Source organism: Gadus morhua, chromosome 18 (assembly GCF_902167405.1).
Source record: "Gadus morhua chromosome 18, gadMor3.0, whole genome shotgun sequence".
NCBI classification, from domain to species: domain Eukaryota; kingdom Metazoa; phylum Chordata; class Actinopteri; order Gadiformes; family Gadidae; genus Gadus; species Gadus morhua.
Window position 1 is genome coordinate 4,896,576 of NC_044065.1, and position 15,503 is coordinate 4,912,078.

Consider the following 15,503-nt stretch of genomic DNA (forward strand, 5'->3'; position numbering starts at 1 on the left):
ACTTGGGCGGGGCAGGCAGGATGGTGTGGTAGTTGTAGTTTGTTAGATGGAAGTTGTAGTTTGTTAGATGCTAGTTGTAGTTTGTTAGAGGCTAGTTGTAGTTTGTTAGTTGGTAGTTGTAGTTTGTTAGATGGTGGTTGTAGTTTGTTAGATGGTAGTTGTAGTTTTAGACTCACTTGGGCGGGGCAGGCAGGATGGTGTGGTAGTTGTAGTGCTGCTGCTGCTGGTTGAGGATCTGTAGCTGGAGGAAGAGCTGCTGCTGCTGGAGGATCTTGGCGTAGGAGGAGTCCAGCTGGGGCGGCGGCTCCTTGTCCGCCTTCTGGTCGGGGGGGATGTACTGATGGTACTTGAGCTTCTTCACCTGACGGAACAGACCCGGTTAGAGGGGAGAACGGGAACAAGTTTAAATTGGGTGAACCAATGACAGACAACACTAGCTAGGTGGGTCTACTTTACAACACGTTTTATATAATCATCGTTACCTTCACAAATGTTGATGTTTGGTCCCTTTTAGTTTATTTTACAATTTGTGAATGTGCTAATAATAACTAAATTATGTAAATATGAATACTGCATGTGTGCTTGAGCAGACATGCAGAACAATTTAGGGTTGCGGTTTCTAGAAATAGGAAGAAGAAGTTAGTTTGTGTTCGTGGGGAGAAGTTAGTTTGTGGTTGTGGGGAGAAGTTAATTTATTCTCTTGGAGAGAAGTTAGTTCATGCTCTTGGGGAGAATTTAGTTTATTCACTTGGGGAGAAGTTAGTTTATGCTCTTGGGGAGAGGTTAGTTTACGTTCCACAAACCTTGGGTTTGTTGTCTTTGGCTTTCTTGGATCTCTGTGGAGGTCGGTCTGAGCTGCTCTTGGACTGAGAATGGAGGAAAACACAAAAGGAAGAGGATGTGAAAGTCAGGAAGTACGACAAGGTTAACATGACTAAACATAGCGACGGAAAGGTCAGATTTATTCAGCTCAGATTCCGGTACCCAAAATTTTTTAAATACTGAGAATTTGCACATTCTTAGCATGGCCCCAGTGGGAATCAATGTCCTGCTCTTCCAGTTGCCTAGATTTATTATAGGGTGCTTGTGTGGTGCGTGCGTGAGTGAGTGCGTTTGTGGAGCTGGTTCTGAGTAACCGATTGATGGATCTCCTCAACAAGACTCACCTTGGCCTGGCTGGTCAGTGGACGGGAGTTCGCCGTCCCATTGGTCAGCCTCTGAGACAAGGAGGAGTCAATGCCGTTGGTCAGCAGGGGGGGAGGGGGCGGAGGAGGTGGGGGAGGCTGTGAGAGGAACTGAAAAACAACACCATGCTAATTAGTAAAAAACCCTTTCACATCCTATTTTCATTCTGATCCGACGAGCAGTGAGGTTGTCTCTCAACCTGGACACACAGACTGGTCCACTGATCTGTGAGGGTTACCTGGGAGGGGGACATGTCTCCGTTCTGGGTCAGCATGTCAGAGGGGGACAGCTGGGGAATGGAGCCCAAAGGAGAGTCGTGATTGGTCAGCTGATCAGGGGACAAGGCATCGCTGCTGTCCTCGTCCAATGAGCTCTCCCCTCCGGCACCCTTCGGAGACTCTGTTAAATGGGGACAGAGATAAAAGATTTAGTTTAAGTTCTTAGTACAGTATAATCAGGGTTCATACACTTTTGGACCAATGGATTTCCATGACTTTTCCATGACTTTAAACCAAATTTCCATGACCAAACATTTTGTGAAATCTCGGTGTTAACGTGCAAAAGTGATAAAATGTAGTATTAAAACTAACAATGGGAATTCGGAGGCATACTGTATACATTAAATGACACAAAATTGAGAGACAATAGTTTGATTTAAAGAATGAACATTTATAAATATACTCTGGTTGCATTCACAGCACTGACATCAATAAGAGCTTTAGTATGCAGAAGCATCCAGCTAGTGCAAACATTGATTTCCCTTTTCTAGTGCAAAATGTAACAGAACAGTTGGCAACTAACTCTTTGACCATTAATCAACCAAAACAATTTCACATTTAAACAGCTTTATAAAACACGATGTATTTTGTCTTAACATCGGCGCCATCCCATAGCCTCACATGTAAATCCATCTGTTTGGACTGTAAATAACTATTCAGGCTTTCGTCGAAGAGAATGACGTATGCCCTTTCGCTTCATTACGTCGGACAACGTCAAGTGGGGAGCGAGACCGAAAGAGCAGAGGAACGAGCATTTGCTTTCGCCACAAGCAAACTGTGTTGCTATCTGGCTATCGGGGAACATTCTTTGAAAGAGCAGGCTAGCATCTTCATATGACTTAAACGAATAATGCGAATTAGCCACCTTCAGTGCCCACATTACCTCCGCAGTAGACCAAAGAGAGAGACGTGCTGTTTGCCGTAGCAGTTGCCCTGGCTGTGGTGGTGAGAAAGCCGGTGGTGAGCAGCGCTCTGGTGTTTAGCGCCTTTCGCATGGCTCGTTAATGCCGCCTCTCCCATGTTAGATATGTCAAACGTTTTGTCACCACATAACCTACATTTAGCTCGGCCCGGGTCTTTGTCGGATGAAACCCATGACATATATTTCTCATTTCGCAACCAAGCATTGTTGAACCTACACTTCCCTGGCATTTTGAATAATTTTGGCTTCCCTCAGATACTGTTGCTATGGCCAACAAACGTTTCAGTTGCGTATGTTTTAGTTTCAGCGCGTGCCTGTTTATACTTTGAGTGTATTTCATTTAAAGGCATATTCATGATTTAAAACTCAGCGTAAATGAACGACAAGAAAATATGAATAAAAATTTTTTCCATGACTTTTCCAAAACTTTTGGGACTTTATTTTTTTCAAGCACTTTTCCAGGCCTGGAAATAGCCATTTTAAAATTCCATGACTTTTCCAGGTTTTTCATGACCGTACGAACCCTGTATAATGCAAGTACAGTATAATGCAATACACCCATGCGGCGTGATTGTCTGTGTCTGTTCTCACTCCCCAGCCGATTCAATCATGCAGAAACCTGCAGATAGTGTGAGTGTTCACAGAGCAGTGTCTCAACAGAACAGTGTGTGTGTTAATGCTGGGGGCCGGATGTTGGGTAAGCTCAGGAACATGCAGTTAATACAAAGCGTTTCCTAATACTCTGGGACCAATAATGAAGAACATTTCACATCCTTCTGTTGGTAGGTTTTGTGGTGTGCAACGTGGGTAGGTTGACATTCTCAGATGTACACACCAAGTTTTGAAATCATACATCGTCTGTGTCATTCTGATTACGAATAACTAGAAAATTGTTTTAGCCTTTGGTCTCTTGTTCCAATATAGAAGAGAGAAGGCAGAAGTTAGACAAAGTATGGCTGAAACTAGAGTGACCAGGACATGTTTATGATAATGGAGACCACTGTAAGAAAGAGAAACGGTTGTCAAGAAAAGGAACTGTGCCTTTATGCATGTGTGGGTGCGCATGCATGGATGTGTGTTGATTTGTGTATGTATGTCTATTAACCTTTCTGATGCACAGAGCTACTCTACACTCTGTCAAGTTACTATTTAACTTGGGCCAGCCGTTCCAACTAAGTGTACAACAATTTTACAACTTTACAAATATGTGTACAACAACTTTACAACTATGTGTACAACAACCTTACCACTATGTGTACAACATCTTTACAACTATGTGTCGAGTCTCCAAAGTGTATCGGACACTTTGATTACGCTCTTAGTCTCACTGCAACTAATCCATTTATTATCCAAACATAATCCTGTAATGAATCGATCGCCCATCACAAGGTACCAGAGTCCAAAGTCAGCTCTTAAGTGTGTTGCTTTGTCAGACAAGCGGCTGAGAAAACCTAAAGTACTCACTTTATAACGGTCGACGAACCACGTATTTTAACTCGTCAGCATCAGGAGCAATCGTCTGCTGTTTTACTTGACTAACAACTTAGACAACGACTGGGTTTGATCCATCTATGGTCGCTCGACTGATGGATGAGAAGACTATAAGGTGCAGCTCGCTCTAGAGGAGGTGAGGCCGTCCTCTAGAGCAGTCTTTCCCAAAGACTGGTTCCAAAAAAAAAGTCGGCCCAAAGATTTGGCGCAATTGTAATCTCCCGTGGCCCACATGTGGGTCGTGGGAGATTTCATTTGGGTCGCAAAATAAATGTTGTTTTTTTTACACATTTTTTTTAACAAATTCAACAAGAAGCGTGTTTTTGATAGTACTGAATGTTTTTATTGTTCTAATAATTTGACTTATAACATTGAGTCTAGTTGAGAGGCTGATGTACATTGTGTTTGTTTTACTGATGAGAGGAATTAAAATAACGAGATAGCCAAAACAAGGTGACATTAACTCGCATTTATTTGGTCTAATTTATAAAGTATTTAATACGTGTATTATGTTCTCAATAATTGGAATTGTGGAATTGGCAGTAAAACGTTCAGGGATGTTAATTTATGCACAAAAAGGCCTACTGTGAATCGGGTCGCGATGGTTTGTAATTCAAAAAAAAAAAACGGTCCCCAGAACAAAAGTTTGGGAAACAGTGCTCTAGAGGCTCAGCCCTCCTCCAGGTGTGTGTGTGTGTCGTACCGGGCAGGGCGTCCAACACCACGGGCAGGATGTTCTTGTGGACCAGCTCTATGGGGCCGGGCCGGTGGGAGATCTTGTCGTTGAGGTCGTCGGCCAGCCTGGCCCTCTTGAGCTGCAGCTGCTTGGCCTGCAGGGATGGCTCCGCTGACGTCTCTGCAGGGGGGGGGGGGGGGAGAGGTCAAAGGCTGAGGGAACCCGTTCGGCAGGGGCGGACCTCCAACCAGGAGCAGCAGAGAACAGGATCCGCAAGGGTGCGTTCCAATGCAAAACTACCACCCGGGACAGCGTTTACAGCCAAAAGATTACTCGTAAGCTAGTCTAAATTTAGACAGACACGTTCACCAACACTTACTTACTAATTACGGTTTAGTAATTTAGCAGACACTCCTTTGAACCAAGGTTGCTATAGGACAATGGGGTTTCGAACCGGGAACGTTTTGGCTGGGAGTCTAACAACACCCGACCATCCTGCCTCACGTAAACTAATGAGTTAAAGATATCAGGAGTGCATAATAGGAGTTTGATCTTGAGGCTGAATTAATTATGATTCACGGATAGTTTTGATACGGTAGTAATCCTTTTGATGATCTAGCGTCGGGACTGGAATATTTTCACAGAGTCCCCGCCTATTGCTATGGCTTGTTTATTACAGACACTGCATGAAAGTCCCCTTGATGGCTGTGATTGTGAAAACATGTTGATGGACAGCAGAGTAAAGGGAGAGTTAGGATCCCATGATCTGTCAGCATCCCCTCCCCTGGTGAACCGGTGACTGAGTTCCCCTCTGACAGACAATCTCTTCCTCTGTAATTTTCTGAGGGCTGTAGTCAGTCCTGTTCAACATGGTGGCTTTCTAAAAGCCCCTGTGAAACCTTATGCATTCTTGGGTGTCATTAAGACACAAAGGCAGATGTTGGATAATGCAGCTCCCATTATGACTTGGGGTTTTGTGTACTAATGCTACTTCAGTCCTTCCATTAGCTTTAGTGCCTGGGAGTGGTGTGTAGAGCGGAGTCACGCTGCCGACTGGAAAGCCGGAGGCTACACATCTCTTCTCAGATCTATCCCTCTCATCTCTCTGTAAAGGAAGTGATGCTGGACAAAGTCCCCTTCCTAAGCGCACAAATTAAAATCTAAAGGGTTTTGCTCTTGCCTCTGGGCATGTGTTGTGTGTAAGTTGGGGACGTCCTGATGTGTTGACACAATGAACCACGGTCTTTTGTTTTATTTAGAGACAAAACCACAAAGGTGCAGTTCCTCGTCCGCCCATGGGGGGGCAGAGTGGCGCTCACCCTCCAGGATGTGCATCCTGACCAACTCGGATCGCTCGGGGCGGCTGCGGATCTTCCTCTTCAGGTAGTCCTCCGTCTGGGGAGGGGAGAGATCGATTGATCGATTAACGAAGAGGCAGGGATGGAGCGATAAGAGGAGGAATAGAAGAAGTGGGTGGGTGAGGGTTACATGTTCAGAAAAGGACGTCTCTGGCTTCTCTGTCGTCCTTTGAAAAGGACACCAGAGACACTGTTTGGCTTTAGGAAACGGCTGCGCTTTTACTTTGAAACACATGAGACTCACCCTGGCTCTCTCCAGACTCCTCCTCTGTTCGTGGAAGGCTGCCGGGCTTTTCAGCGCTGGAGAGAGAGAGAGAGGGAGAGAAGATAAGGAGACAGAGAGAGGTAGGAGGAAAGACAGAGCGATGGATAGATCGAAAGACAAAGAGAGGTGGAAAGAGAGATAGAAAGAGGGAGGAGAGGGAAAGAGGGAGGTAGAGTGAGATAGAGAAAGATGATTAGAAAGAGAGAAGATTGAAGAGAGGCAGACATATAGAGAAAGAGAGGTTGAAAGATAAATAGAAAGAAAGAGAAAGATCGAGGAGGAGGAAAGAGGGAGGTAGAGTGAGATAGATGAATAGAAAGAGAGAGGTAGACGTATAGAGATAGAATGAGAGAGAGATGGAGAGCCGCAGAAGAGCGGTCAAGAGAGACGGAGGGAGGAGGAACTGAAAGGGCTATGGCCGAGGGCTGGGATGCGGTGATGCTGCACTCTGAACCATGATGAGAACCATCAGAGCAGAAGTCTCTGCACAGTGTGAAGGGGAGACACTCACACACGTGCGTCGAGTGTCCAGACTAGGGATGTTAACCGATGACCGTTTGACGCATGGTTGACCGTATCAACATTAACCGATCAATCTTGACGGTTCAAAAAAATAATTGGGGTCAGTGTGGACTGTGGAGTGTGTGTTGGTTCCACCTCACACAAAAAGGTGATCAGATGAGGTGACTTATTGGAGGTCGAACAGACACCGCGTCTCTAGTCCACTGTTTAATTTCTCCTCAAGTCTGAATTATTCCCGCATGTGAGCGGCGGAGAATATGATCTTTAAATTATTATGGACAATAGACTAAACGCTACAAGACTACAGTTAGCCATCTCATTCCAAGATCTTTTTGTGTGAAGTGAAAAAGATTATCCCTCACTCTCAATTTTTCCGTCTCCTCCAAACTAAACAAGCGGCGTCTCTTCAGAGTTGTCACTTTCTTAAATGAGCCGCGGCAATGTTTCAAATGAGCTCCTGACGCTGCCCTCTTCCGATTGGCCCCTGGTGAATCCCGCGCAGGGTCTCAACGAGGAAAGCGCCATCTCAGACCATTGTGGGCGTTCGAGCCCACGCTCTAAACAGAAAGCGCCATCTCAGACCATTGTGGACGTTCGAGCCCACGCTCTAAACACGTTCAACTTGCAGTAAGCATGCCTCGCGGTTCAATTTTAAACACATGTAGAGCCACTGCCTCTCACTCGGTGTGCGTGTGTGTGAGTCGGAGGCAGAACGCGTGAGAGATAAGCAGAGTTCCGAAATAGCAGCCGGCTAGCGCGGCTCGAAATGGCTGTTATTTCAAATCGCACATTTTAATCTGATCGGTTAACCGGTATCAACCGGTTAATGAGGCTCGGTGGTCGGTCAAGAATACTTTACATTTTCGCCATCCCTAGTCCAGACTTCCCCAATGTACCCGTCCCATGTTTGTAGAGCAGCCATTAAAACACATTAATCCCTACATTAATGTATATAGCATGTCTAATAATAATAATAATAATTGATTGAATTTGTATAGTTCTTTTCTGCAGAGTCAGACGCTTTACAGTGAAGGCGGGATCTCACTAACCACAACCAATGTGTAGCACCCACTTGGGTGTTGCACGGCAGCCAATCGGCATCTGAACACTCTACACAGGTACTAAGCAGACAGACAGAACGCCACCCCACACCCATGTTATTGTCTGCAAGAGATGGGCGGTGCCGCGACCGTTACTATGATGTAACACAGGGCTATTCTGATTGGGCAAGAGTGGACCAAATCCCGGCAGGGCTGTTATCCACATTACAGCGCAAGGTGTGTGTGCGCGTGTGTGTTTCTGTGTCAAAGTACCAGGTGAGGTACGCTCCCATGACATCACAACGGCGAAATACAAATATGAGTATTGCCATCAATAAAACACAATGGGCTCCATTCATGGCGGGCGGTATTCAACCCAGCAACCCTTATCTTTACAGCTTTAGTATAATACGCCTCTATCATGGATAAGCGTATCAAGCAGATTACTTTAACTGGAAAAACAAAGCGTCTGTTTTTTGTCAGAAAGTTGAAGTGAAACAACAAACTCTTTGAGCCTTCATGAATGAACCTGGAGCAGAACGCTGTGTAAGCTGAACCTCATGGTTCCTCAAGGCTCCTCATGACAGGCCGGGGATGCAGGACTCTAGGGGAGGGCTCTGGCAACGGTGAGTGTAGAATAAGGTACACGTCGTACGGATTTGGGGTCACAGGTTTAAACATCCAATCCCAGTGGCTTCGGTTACACGGGGTGAATCTATTCGACCGTCCCTATCACGATGAGCCCCCGCGGCTGAACCACGCCGTGATGTAACCTAACCCACATCCTCCGCGCTGCACTTAAGCCTCCAACATGCTAATCCTGTTCCACCTTCGTGTTCGGGCTAAACCCTGAACTCTTAGAGGCTAACGCTAGCCGCCGACCTAAAGGTGAGCGTTAGCCGTTAGCCGCAGAGAGGATTGTCTGAGAAGGTTATGGGGCTTAAGGTATACGACCGTCGCTGTGGGAACAGGGAGTGGCGGTGTGTGGCCGTGTGAGGCAGACACAGAGGGGAGAGAGAGGCCGTGCGAGGTCGACACAGAGAGAGGAAAGAGAGAGGCAGTGCGAGGTCGACACAGAGAGAGGAGAGAGAGAGGCCGTGCGAGGTAGACACAGAGAGGAGAGAGAGAGGCCGTGTGAGGTCGACACAGAGGGGAGAGAGAGGCCGTGCGAGGTAGACACAGAGAGAGGAGAGAGAGAGGCAGTGCGAGGTCGACACAGAGAGAGGAGAGAGAGAGGAGAGCAGACCGCCAGGCTTAAATTGCTCCGATCATTTTCTGCCTCCTCATCCTCTTCTCCCACGAGCCGCGGTGGAGTCACCGGGTTTGTCCCACCGCACAGCTCTCAGTCCTCCTCCGGCTCTCCCTGGACGTCCACATAATCATCAACCTCCCCTTCCTACAGTTCTTTTCTTATCCAGAGCGACCTCCATAGGAACCCGATGCATGCCCTTAAGGAGCAGGCAGCTGCAGGGGCACCTGGCCCCTGGATGCCTCCGGGCCAGGCAGCGGGGTGGAACCCGCAACCTGTCAGCGGGGAGGCAAAACCCTGGCCTCTACACTGGTCCTTCCTGCCCCATTGTTGTTGTTGTTGTTATATGATCGTAGACCAGCTCCACTTCCTGGTCATAATGCTGGCTGTCTCCTACACACACACACACGTTACCTCTCTGAGTGTTTCTGAGAACCCTCACTGAGGCATCACACACGCCTGCTGTACTTTGAGCAACAAAGCCAAAGAGAGACGTGGCTGCGCATTGTGGATCATCCTCCATTAGGGCGATAATGATATCCCATTATCTTACCAGTAAGACCTCTTCCCACTACATCCATTACTGGGAGTTCAAATCCATGAACTGCATAGAGTTCGGTCCCCCTGTGTTCCTGTGCGTTTTGCTTTCCCCAACACAAACACAACACAAGCTGGTCTCAGTTTGGGCTTCAGCATGGATTAGTTTAACAGCACATTCCATTACGGAAACAACAACCAGCACTACACCAGAGCCTGTCTGCTGGGACATCTGTACCCACAACAGCACACGAGCAGAAGTAAAGTGCAGGACTGAGATGCAGGACTATGACGATGGTGTTGAAGCGATCCCGATGGCAACACTACCTAGATGCACTGGCCAATCAGAAGCCAAGAGGCCTCTGTTGTTAGCGGGGTTAGTGCAATCAGTTATGTGTTTCCCTTGGTGTCTGACCCAGGACCATGTGGTCATGGGGATCAAGTTCATTTTAAATGGGTGGGACGCGATCAGGGCAGCCATTGGTTGATAACATTCGGCTGGTTGCTAGGTTGTTTGCTTTGGCCACCTGTCATGGAAGCAGACCGAAGGCCAAGAATATTTTCAACAAGTGCCGTAGGCAGGAATAGGGTCACACCGGGTGGGGATTGGATCAGGCAGGATTGTTATGCTCTTAATATCTTCCAACTCACTGAACTTAAACGCCGATTCAGTTTGGTATTTCTTCCTTATTGAAAAAAGGAGAAAAGGTGCTACTTCCTCGTTCTCCTCGGAGTTCAAACCAGACAAAGAACCAGAAGAAATACCCGAGGCGAGGAAGCATAAGAACCCAGACCCGTCTTCAAACTATAAATACAAGGAACACATCGAAGTCTTCTGTTTAAACAGAGCGGAACCGTGAAACAGGAAGTGCGGACAGAAGAAGAGGAAGCCGAATGGTGCGATGATAACACACAGTAAGGCAGCGTGCGGACACACCCACACAACATGACAGCGGTTCTGAGACCGGTCACACTATCTTCGATTGCATGTGGGCTCCATGTAAAGGCCATGCTCGCCCAGCAGGCTGCACAGGGTTGAGTAAGACCTGTACATAGTTCATGTAAATACAGTCAGGACTGCAGCTCCACTAGCTGGGTAATACGCTGTATCAGGTGACTCCCACTAGCGACCACACAGGATGCTCCGAGGTCTGACGTCAACAATGAAGCAGAGCGGTACCAATGAATGGAGCTTTAAGAAAGACCACGTTTAGTTTGTTCTCTGTACGTGTTAATGGATTTTTAAAATAACATTTACATTCAGGGAATTTAGCAGACACTTTTATCCAAAGCGACTTACAATAAGTCGCTTTGGATGATAAATATTTGTCAGAAGAACGAGAAAAGGCAATTTATCGCTGTCTCTACAGTAAGGATGTTCATAGAACCAAGTGCACTGACAATCGCTACATTAACCGATTCACCATATACAACGAAGGCAGCTCGGATCAGGTGCTACACGATGCTAAGTACTATTTTAAGTGCAAGAACGTACAACATACAATATATGCGTACATTAAGTGCATTCAAGCTTTGTCATTACATTAAAGTATCCAGAAGTGCTGCACAATACTCCCGCAACAGATTTGTGTTGGCATGCGGCCCAGCTAGAGGAGAGTGGCTCCACAGAGCGTTTGGTAACGATCCAGCGTGCTTTCACCACCACCAACTGACCAGTGGCATTAGGGGAAGTGGTGATGAGATAAAGACAAGAGGTGGATGCTGTGCAACAACATCACCATGCCCCACACACACGCACACGCACACACACACACACACACACACACACACACACCCAACAAGCTTGCATCAAACCGGCTGCAGCAGACCGTTTGTCAAGTAACGTTTGAAGACAACTTATTTTCCAGAGTTGTATGTGCATGTTGCAACAAACTAAGAGTAAAAAACTACCGTCATCATGCAACCGCAGAGTAGATAACATCAAGCGTCTCTAAACGCTAACATCCTAGCGCTCGACGCACTGAAGTGGGTAGGTGAGGCTAGGTGATGCTAGTTGAGGCTAGGTAGAGCGCGGTGGCGCTAGGTGAGGCTAGGAAGGGGCGCGGTGGCGCTAGGTGTGGGGCGGTGAGGTGAGGGTGTGTGGACTTACGTGGCATGATCCCTTGGCTGACCAGTTCCTCTCGGGTTCGTCTCTGCTGAAGTTTAAGCTGGAGGGCTGCATGGATACAGAGGGAGCAGGTTGGAGGAGGAGGAGGAGGAGGAGAGGGAGGAGGAGAAGGAGACAGAGGAACAGCGGATGAGTCAAAGGCCTCCGGAGTGGCAGCGCGGGGCAGGCGGTGTCCCCCCTCCGACAGCCGGGTAACAGGGGCGCTCCTGGGGCGCTGGCGTTTCAACGGCCCATGTGAGCAGCGGCGAGGGAGGCTGATCTCTGCCGTAACACACTCGTCTCGGAGCACACACCCAAACACAGACATGGAGGCGGGCAAAGAAGAGGAAATGAACGCCTTCTCCTTTTATAAAGTCGTTCTCTCGTTTCCTCCCCTGAACAGGCGTGTGATTGAGAACAGCTTTACTTCCTGTTTAAAATAAAGTTACGCTTATTGCTAATAATGATCAGTTATATAATTTGCGTTGGCCGGAGTGAATGACAAATACTGAAGCCATTCTGTAGAATCGATCATCCTTTCCTTACTGTAAAAGTTTTGCAGTTCACCGACAGAGTGCGGAACATGGCAGCTCAAACGACGCCCGCTTCAAAACAGGAAGTGGGTGTTACATAAGACGAGTAGCTTTCAGAGACGATTTACAGTTCAGGGAAAGAGTACAGGGGACCACCTTGGAAGATCTACACACTCCAGTCACAACAGTGGAGCTACAGAAGGGAACCAACCTGCGCATATCTAAATATCTCAGTGCATATGCAGAGGTTAGACTCGGTTCATTACTCACTGCCCTCTCTGGGACTCTCTGCTCTAGACTCCAGTCATCAGGTGAGCATCTGCCCTGCGCCGGGTGCCTTTGAGCAAGGCAGTGAATACCACCAAGCACTGCATTTGTTTGTGTATTTATCCACCGAATGAATGAGGAAATTCAACTAATTGATGGTGATTATAAGGATGGTTTACTGAGCCTGGGCAAAAAAAAAAAAAAGATAATCTATTTTCTGCCCCCCCCATGATATAAGATAAGATCATCTTTCTCCCTAATTGGCTATCAATTAGCACAAGACACATTTACTGGATTTAAATTAACATCTGGCAAAGAAAATTAGCTTCAACATATGACCTCTTTATTTTCAGCTTTGCCTCACTATTTTTAAACTTGAAATATAATTATTTGGCTCATTATCTGTCCAATGGGGGAGGGATTCTATTCCCGGGAGTCCCTGGAAGGAGGTATCCCTCCTTCTCCCTCCTCTCTCCCCTCCTCCCCAAACTTCCTCTCCCTCCATGAGGCTCTTCTCTCCTTCTATCTCCCCTCCTTATTCTCTCCCTCCACGAGTCTGGTCTCGGCCTCCCTCTTCCTCTCTCCACTCCTCCTCATTCTCTCTCTCCATGAGTCCCTCCTCTCCTTCCATCTCTCACCCCACTGGGAGGGGTTGGAATCTGTCGAGGCAGCCTTAAATTATTGGCTCACAGTATGGGAGGGTAATCGTTCAGGTGTGGACAGCTACGTGCCGAGGTAGGATGCAGCGTAGTTCATCTTCAACGAGACTTATTTTATGGGAACCAGAATCTTTTCTTAAGTTAGGCAGAATTTATCCACAACATCCCAACCATCATTTTACAATTTGCAAAAAAGTTTTTGTATTGTAATAAAATGTTAAAAATATCGAAAGCCTATTGTTATCATATTATTCACAAAAAAATGTTGTTGTACGTTAATAATTCCTTCTACTGGCGAGTCTATGGTGAGATCCATGGCCTGAACAGGTTCTGTGTCTCCTGTTCTCAGACACTTTTTCAAACCCAATGTGAGGTAGGGGAGCCATCCTGTTGGTTCTGGTAGATGTCTGATTCCGTCTATTAATTGGTGTCAAGGCGCTAAAACACGGTCAGCCAACGGGACGGGGTCGGTTCTGCTGCTCCTTGGGGAGCTTCTGTTATGTTTGGATGTGGCAGCTGTCTGTGTAATGGAGTCATGGTGTGTGTGTGTGTATGTGCACTTGTGCGTGTGTGCGTGTGTGTACGTGCGCATACCGGTGCGTCTGAGCTGGGGTTTGAGGTGGCCACATTAAGGCCAACAAGCACCTGTTCCTCTGGACTGACAGAATGACATCATTGCTCGCTACCTAGCTAGCAAGCTAGTTCCCAGAAGGAGCAGAGGGCTAACCATACTAGCCCGCTAACTCTGTGACTGTGATCGATTGACTGATGGCATGATACTTTGCCACATTGTGATAAAGGGGTCCAAATGATTGAGGCCGAGGGGGAAAAAAGGGGGATTTGTCATATTGAAATGCTTATTTCTTTGGCAATAAAGTCTAACTGGAGGCACCAGACCTTGTGTAACCAATACAAACGGTTGATGAAGATGACCCCAGGCTCCGAGCACTCGTTCACACGGAGAACAGGACCGGGCCGTGGTGGCGAACCAGTGCATCCCTCCCCCCCCACCCCCTGCATGTCATCAGCAACCCCCAGGACCCAGCGAGCTGCCTCATCCCCCGGCTTCCCCCTGGATGCACTGACCTTTCCCTGCCCTGCGTCGTGGGGGATTAGACTAGGGCGTGGGGGGGGGGGGCTTGCTGATGGAAATAAAATGACACTCAGCGCTGGCTGGATGTAAACACCCCGAAACAGACCACAGCGGGGCGGCCACTAACATGCGGGATGTGTACATCTGGGAGTTCGCCGCCACGGAAGGAATACAACTTTGGAGACCCACGTGTGTGTCTGAGTGTGTGTGTGTGTGTGTGTTTGCACATTCACGTGCACCAACACGGGCCATGCTATGGCCAGAGAAGATGGCAGGCCACTTGAGTCTTCCAGGGAAGAGGGTTATTCTGGGAACCAGAACTCTGCACTTTGCTCCTCTTACACACACACACACACACACACACACACACACACACACACACACACACACACACACACACACACACACACACACACACACACACACACACACACACACACACACACACACACCTTTATCTCTTGTGGTATACATTTAGCTTATCTCTGCCATAACAAGTCGTCTGTGTTTCGCTACCACAGCTAAGGGGCAGGAAGTGAGCGAGGAAGCGACCAGCGATCTACGGGCTACACAGCGACCCTTCATCCAAACCCTCGTAACTCTACCTCACTCTACCGATCGAGGGAGAACACCATGCGAGACGTCTCGACCCTTTCATGCGTTGGGTCGAGGCCCTGTCACTCGGATGATGACTCAGAGTGAACCCAGACGCGGCTGGAAACAGGCTGCGTCTCCCACTGCTGGTTTGATGGCGGTGTGAAAACACTGCTCAGCTTGTGAAGAGGGGGTGAGGTGTCGGAGACAGTCGTTGGTTAAAGTGTGAAGTCAAATGTGCACGTTTGCATGTACTTATGGACAGGTAGAATGACATGGCGCAGAATCACTTGTTCCTGTACTTATAGACATGTGCATAATCACATGTTCATATGGACATGTGCAGAGACCTTATAAATGACCAATGCCCCATCTTAAACCCCAGGCTGTTGATCAGCCACACCTGGCTGCCCAGAGGACTGAAGGGGCTGTTCTGTCCATCGTAGATCTGCATGCTCAACATGTCAATAGAGGGTCCATTTTACGACGTTCTATAAAAAAAAAAATGGGAGCGTATGATGTAGCTTCAGAGTATTGGATGAGCCGTGTTGTTGTTCAGATGTATGAACCCCCCACACTCTGTTAGGAGACTTAGGCCCAATTTCATTTCTACCCCTTACCCCTTCCCCCTTCCCCTTACCCCTCCCCCTTGTTTTGAAGGGGTGAGGGGAAGGGGTAAGAAATGGGATTGGGCCTAAGGGCCAATCCCATTTCTACCCCTTACCCG

The 15,503-nt window shown here is 47.6% G+C and overlaps 1 protein-coding gene across 6 annotated transcripts in view; it reads right to left on the bottom strand.

Annotated features, from left to right (window-relative positions):
- mrtfab (myocardin related transcription factor Ab) overlaps positions 1-15,503 on the bottom strand; it is a 42,101-nt gene that overhangs the window by 9,143 nt on the left and 17,455 nt on the right. For 3 of the 6 annotated variants that reach the window (XM_030340316.1, XM_030340315.1, XM_030340314.1), the window contains exons 2-9: positions 11,634-11,699; positions 6,155-6,210; positions 5,872-5,947; positions 4,580-4,732; positions 1,424-1,584; positions 1,167-1,295; positions 804-866; positions 177-361 (exon numbers count right to left, since the gene is read on the bottom strand). In XM_030340316.1, the coding sequence (XP_030196176.1) occupies positions 177-361; positions 804-866; positions 1,167-1,295; positions 1,424-1,584; positions 4,580-4,732; positions 5,872-5,947; positions 6,155-6,210; positions 11,634-11,640 (830 nt within the window). In that variant the 5' untranslated portion in view covers positions 11,641-11,699. Of the gene's footprint in view, positions 1-176; positions 362-803; positions 867-1,166; positions 1,296-1,423; positions 1,585-4,579; positions 4,733-5,871; positions 5,948-6,154; positions 6,211-11,633; positions 12,155-12,176; positions 12,249-15,503 lie in introns of those variants that run through there. The other 3 variants (XM_030340317.1, XM_030340313.1, XM_030340318.1) reach the window with 3 other exon arrangements.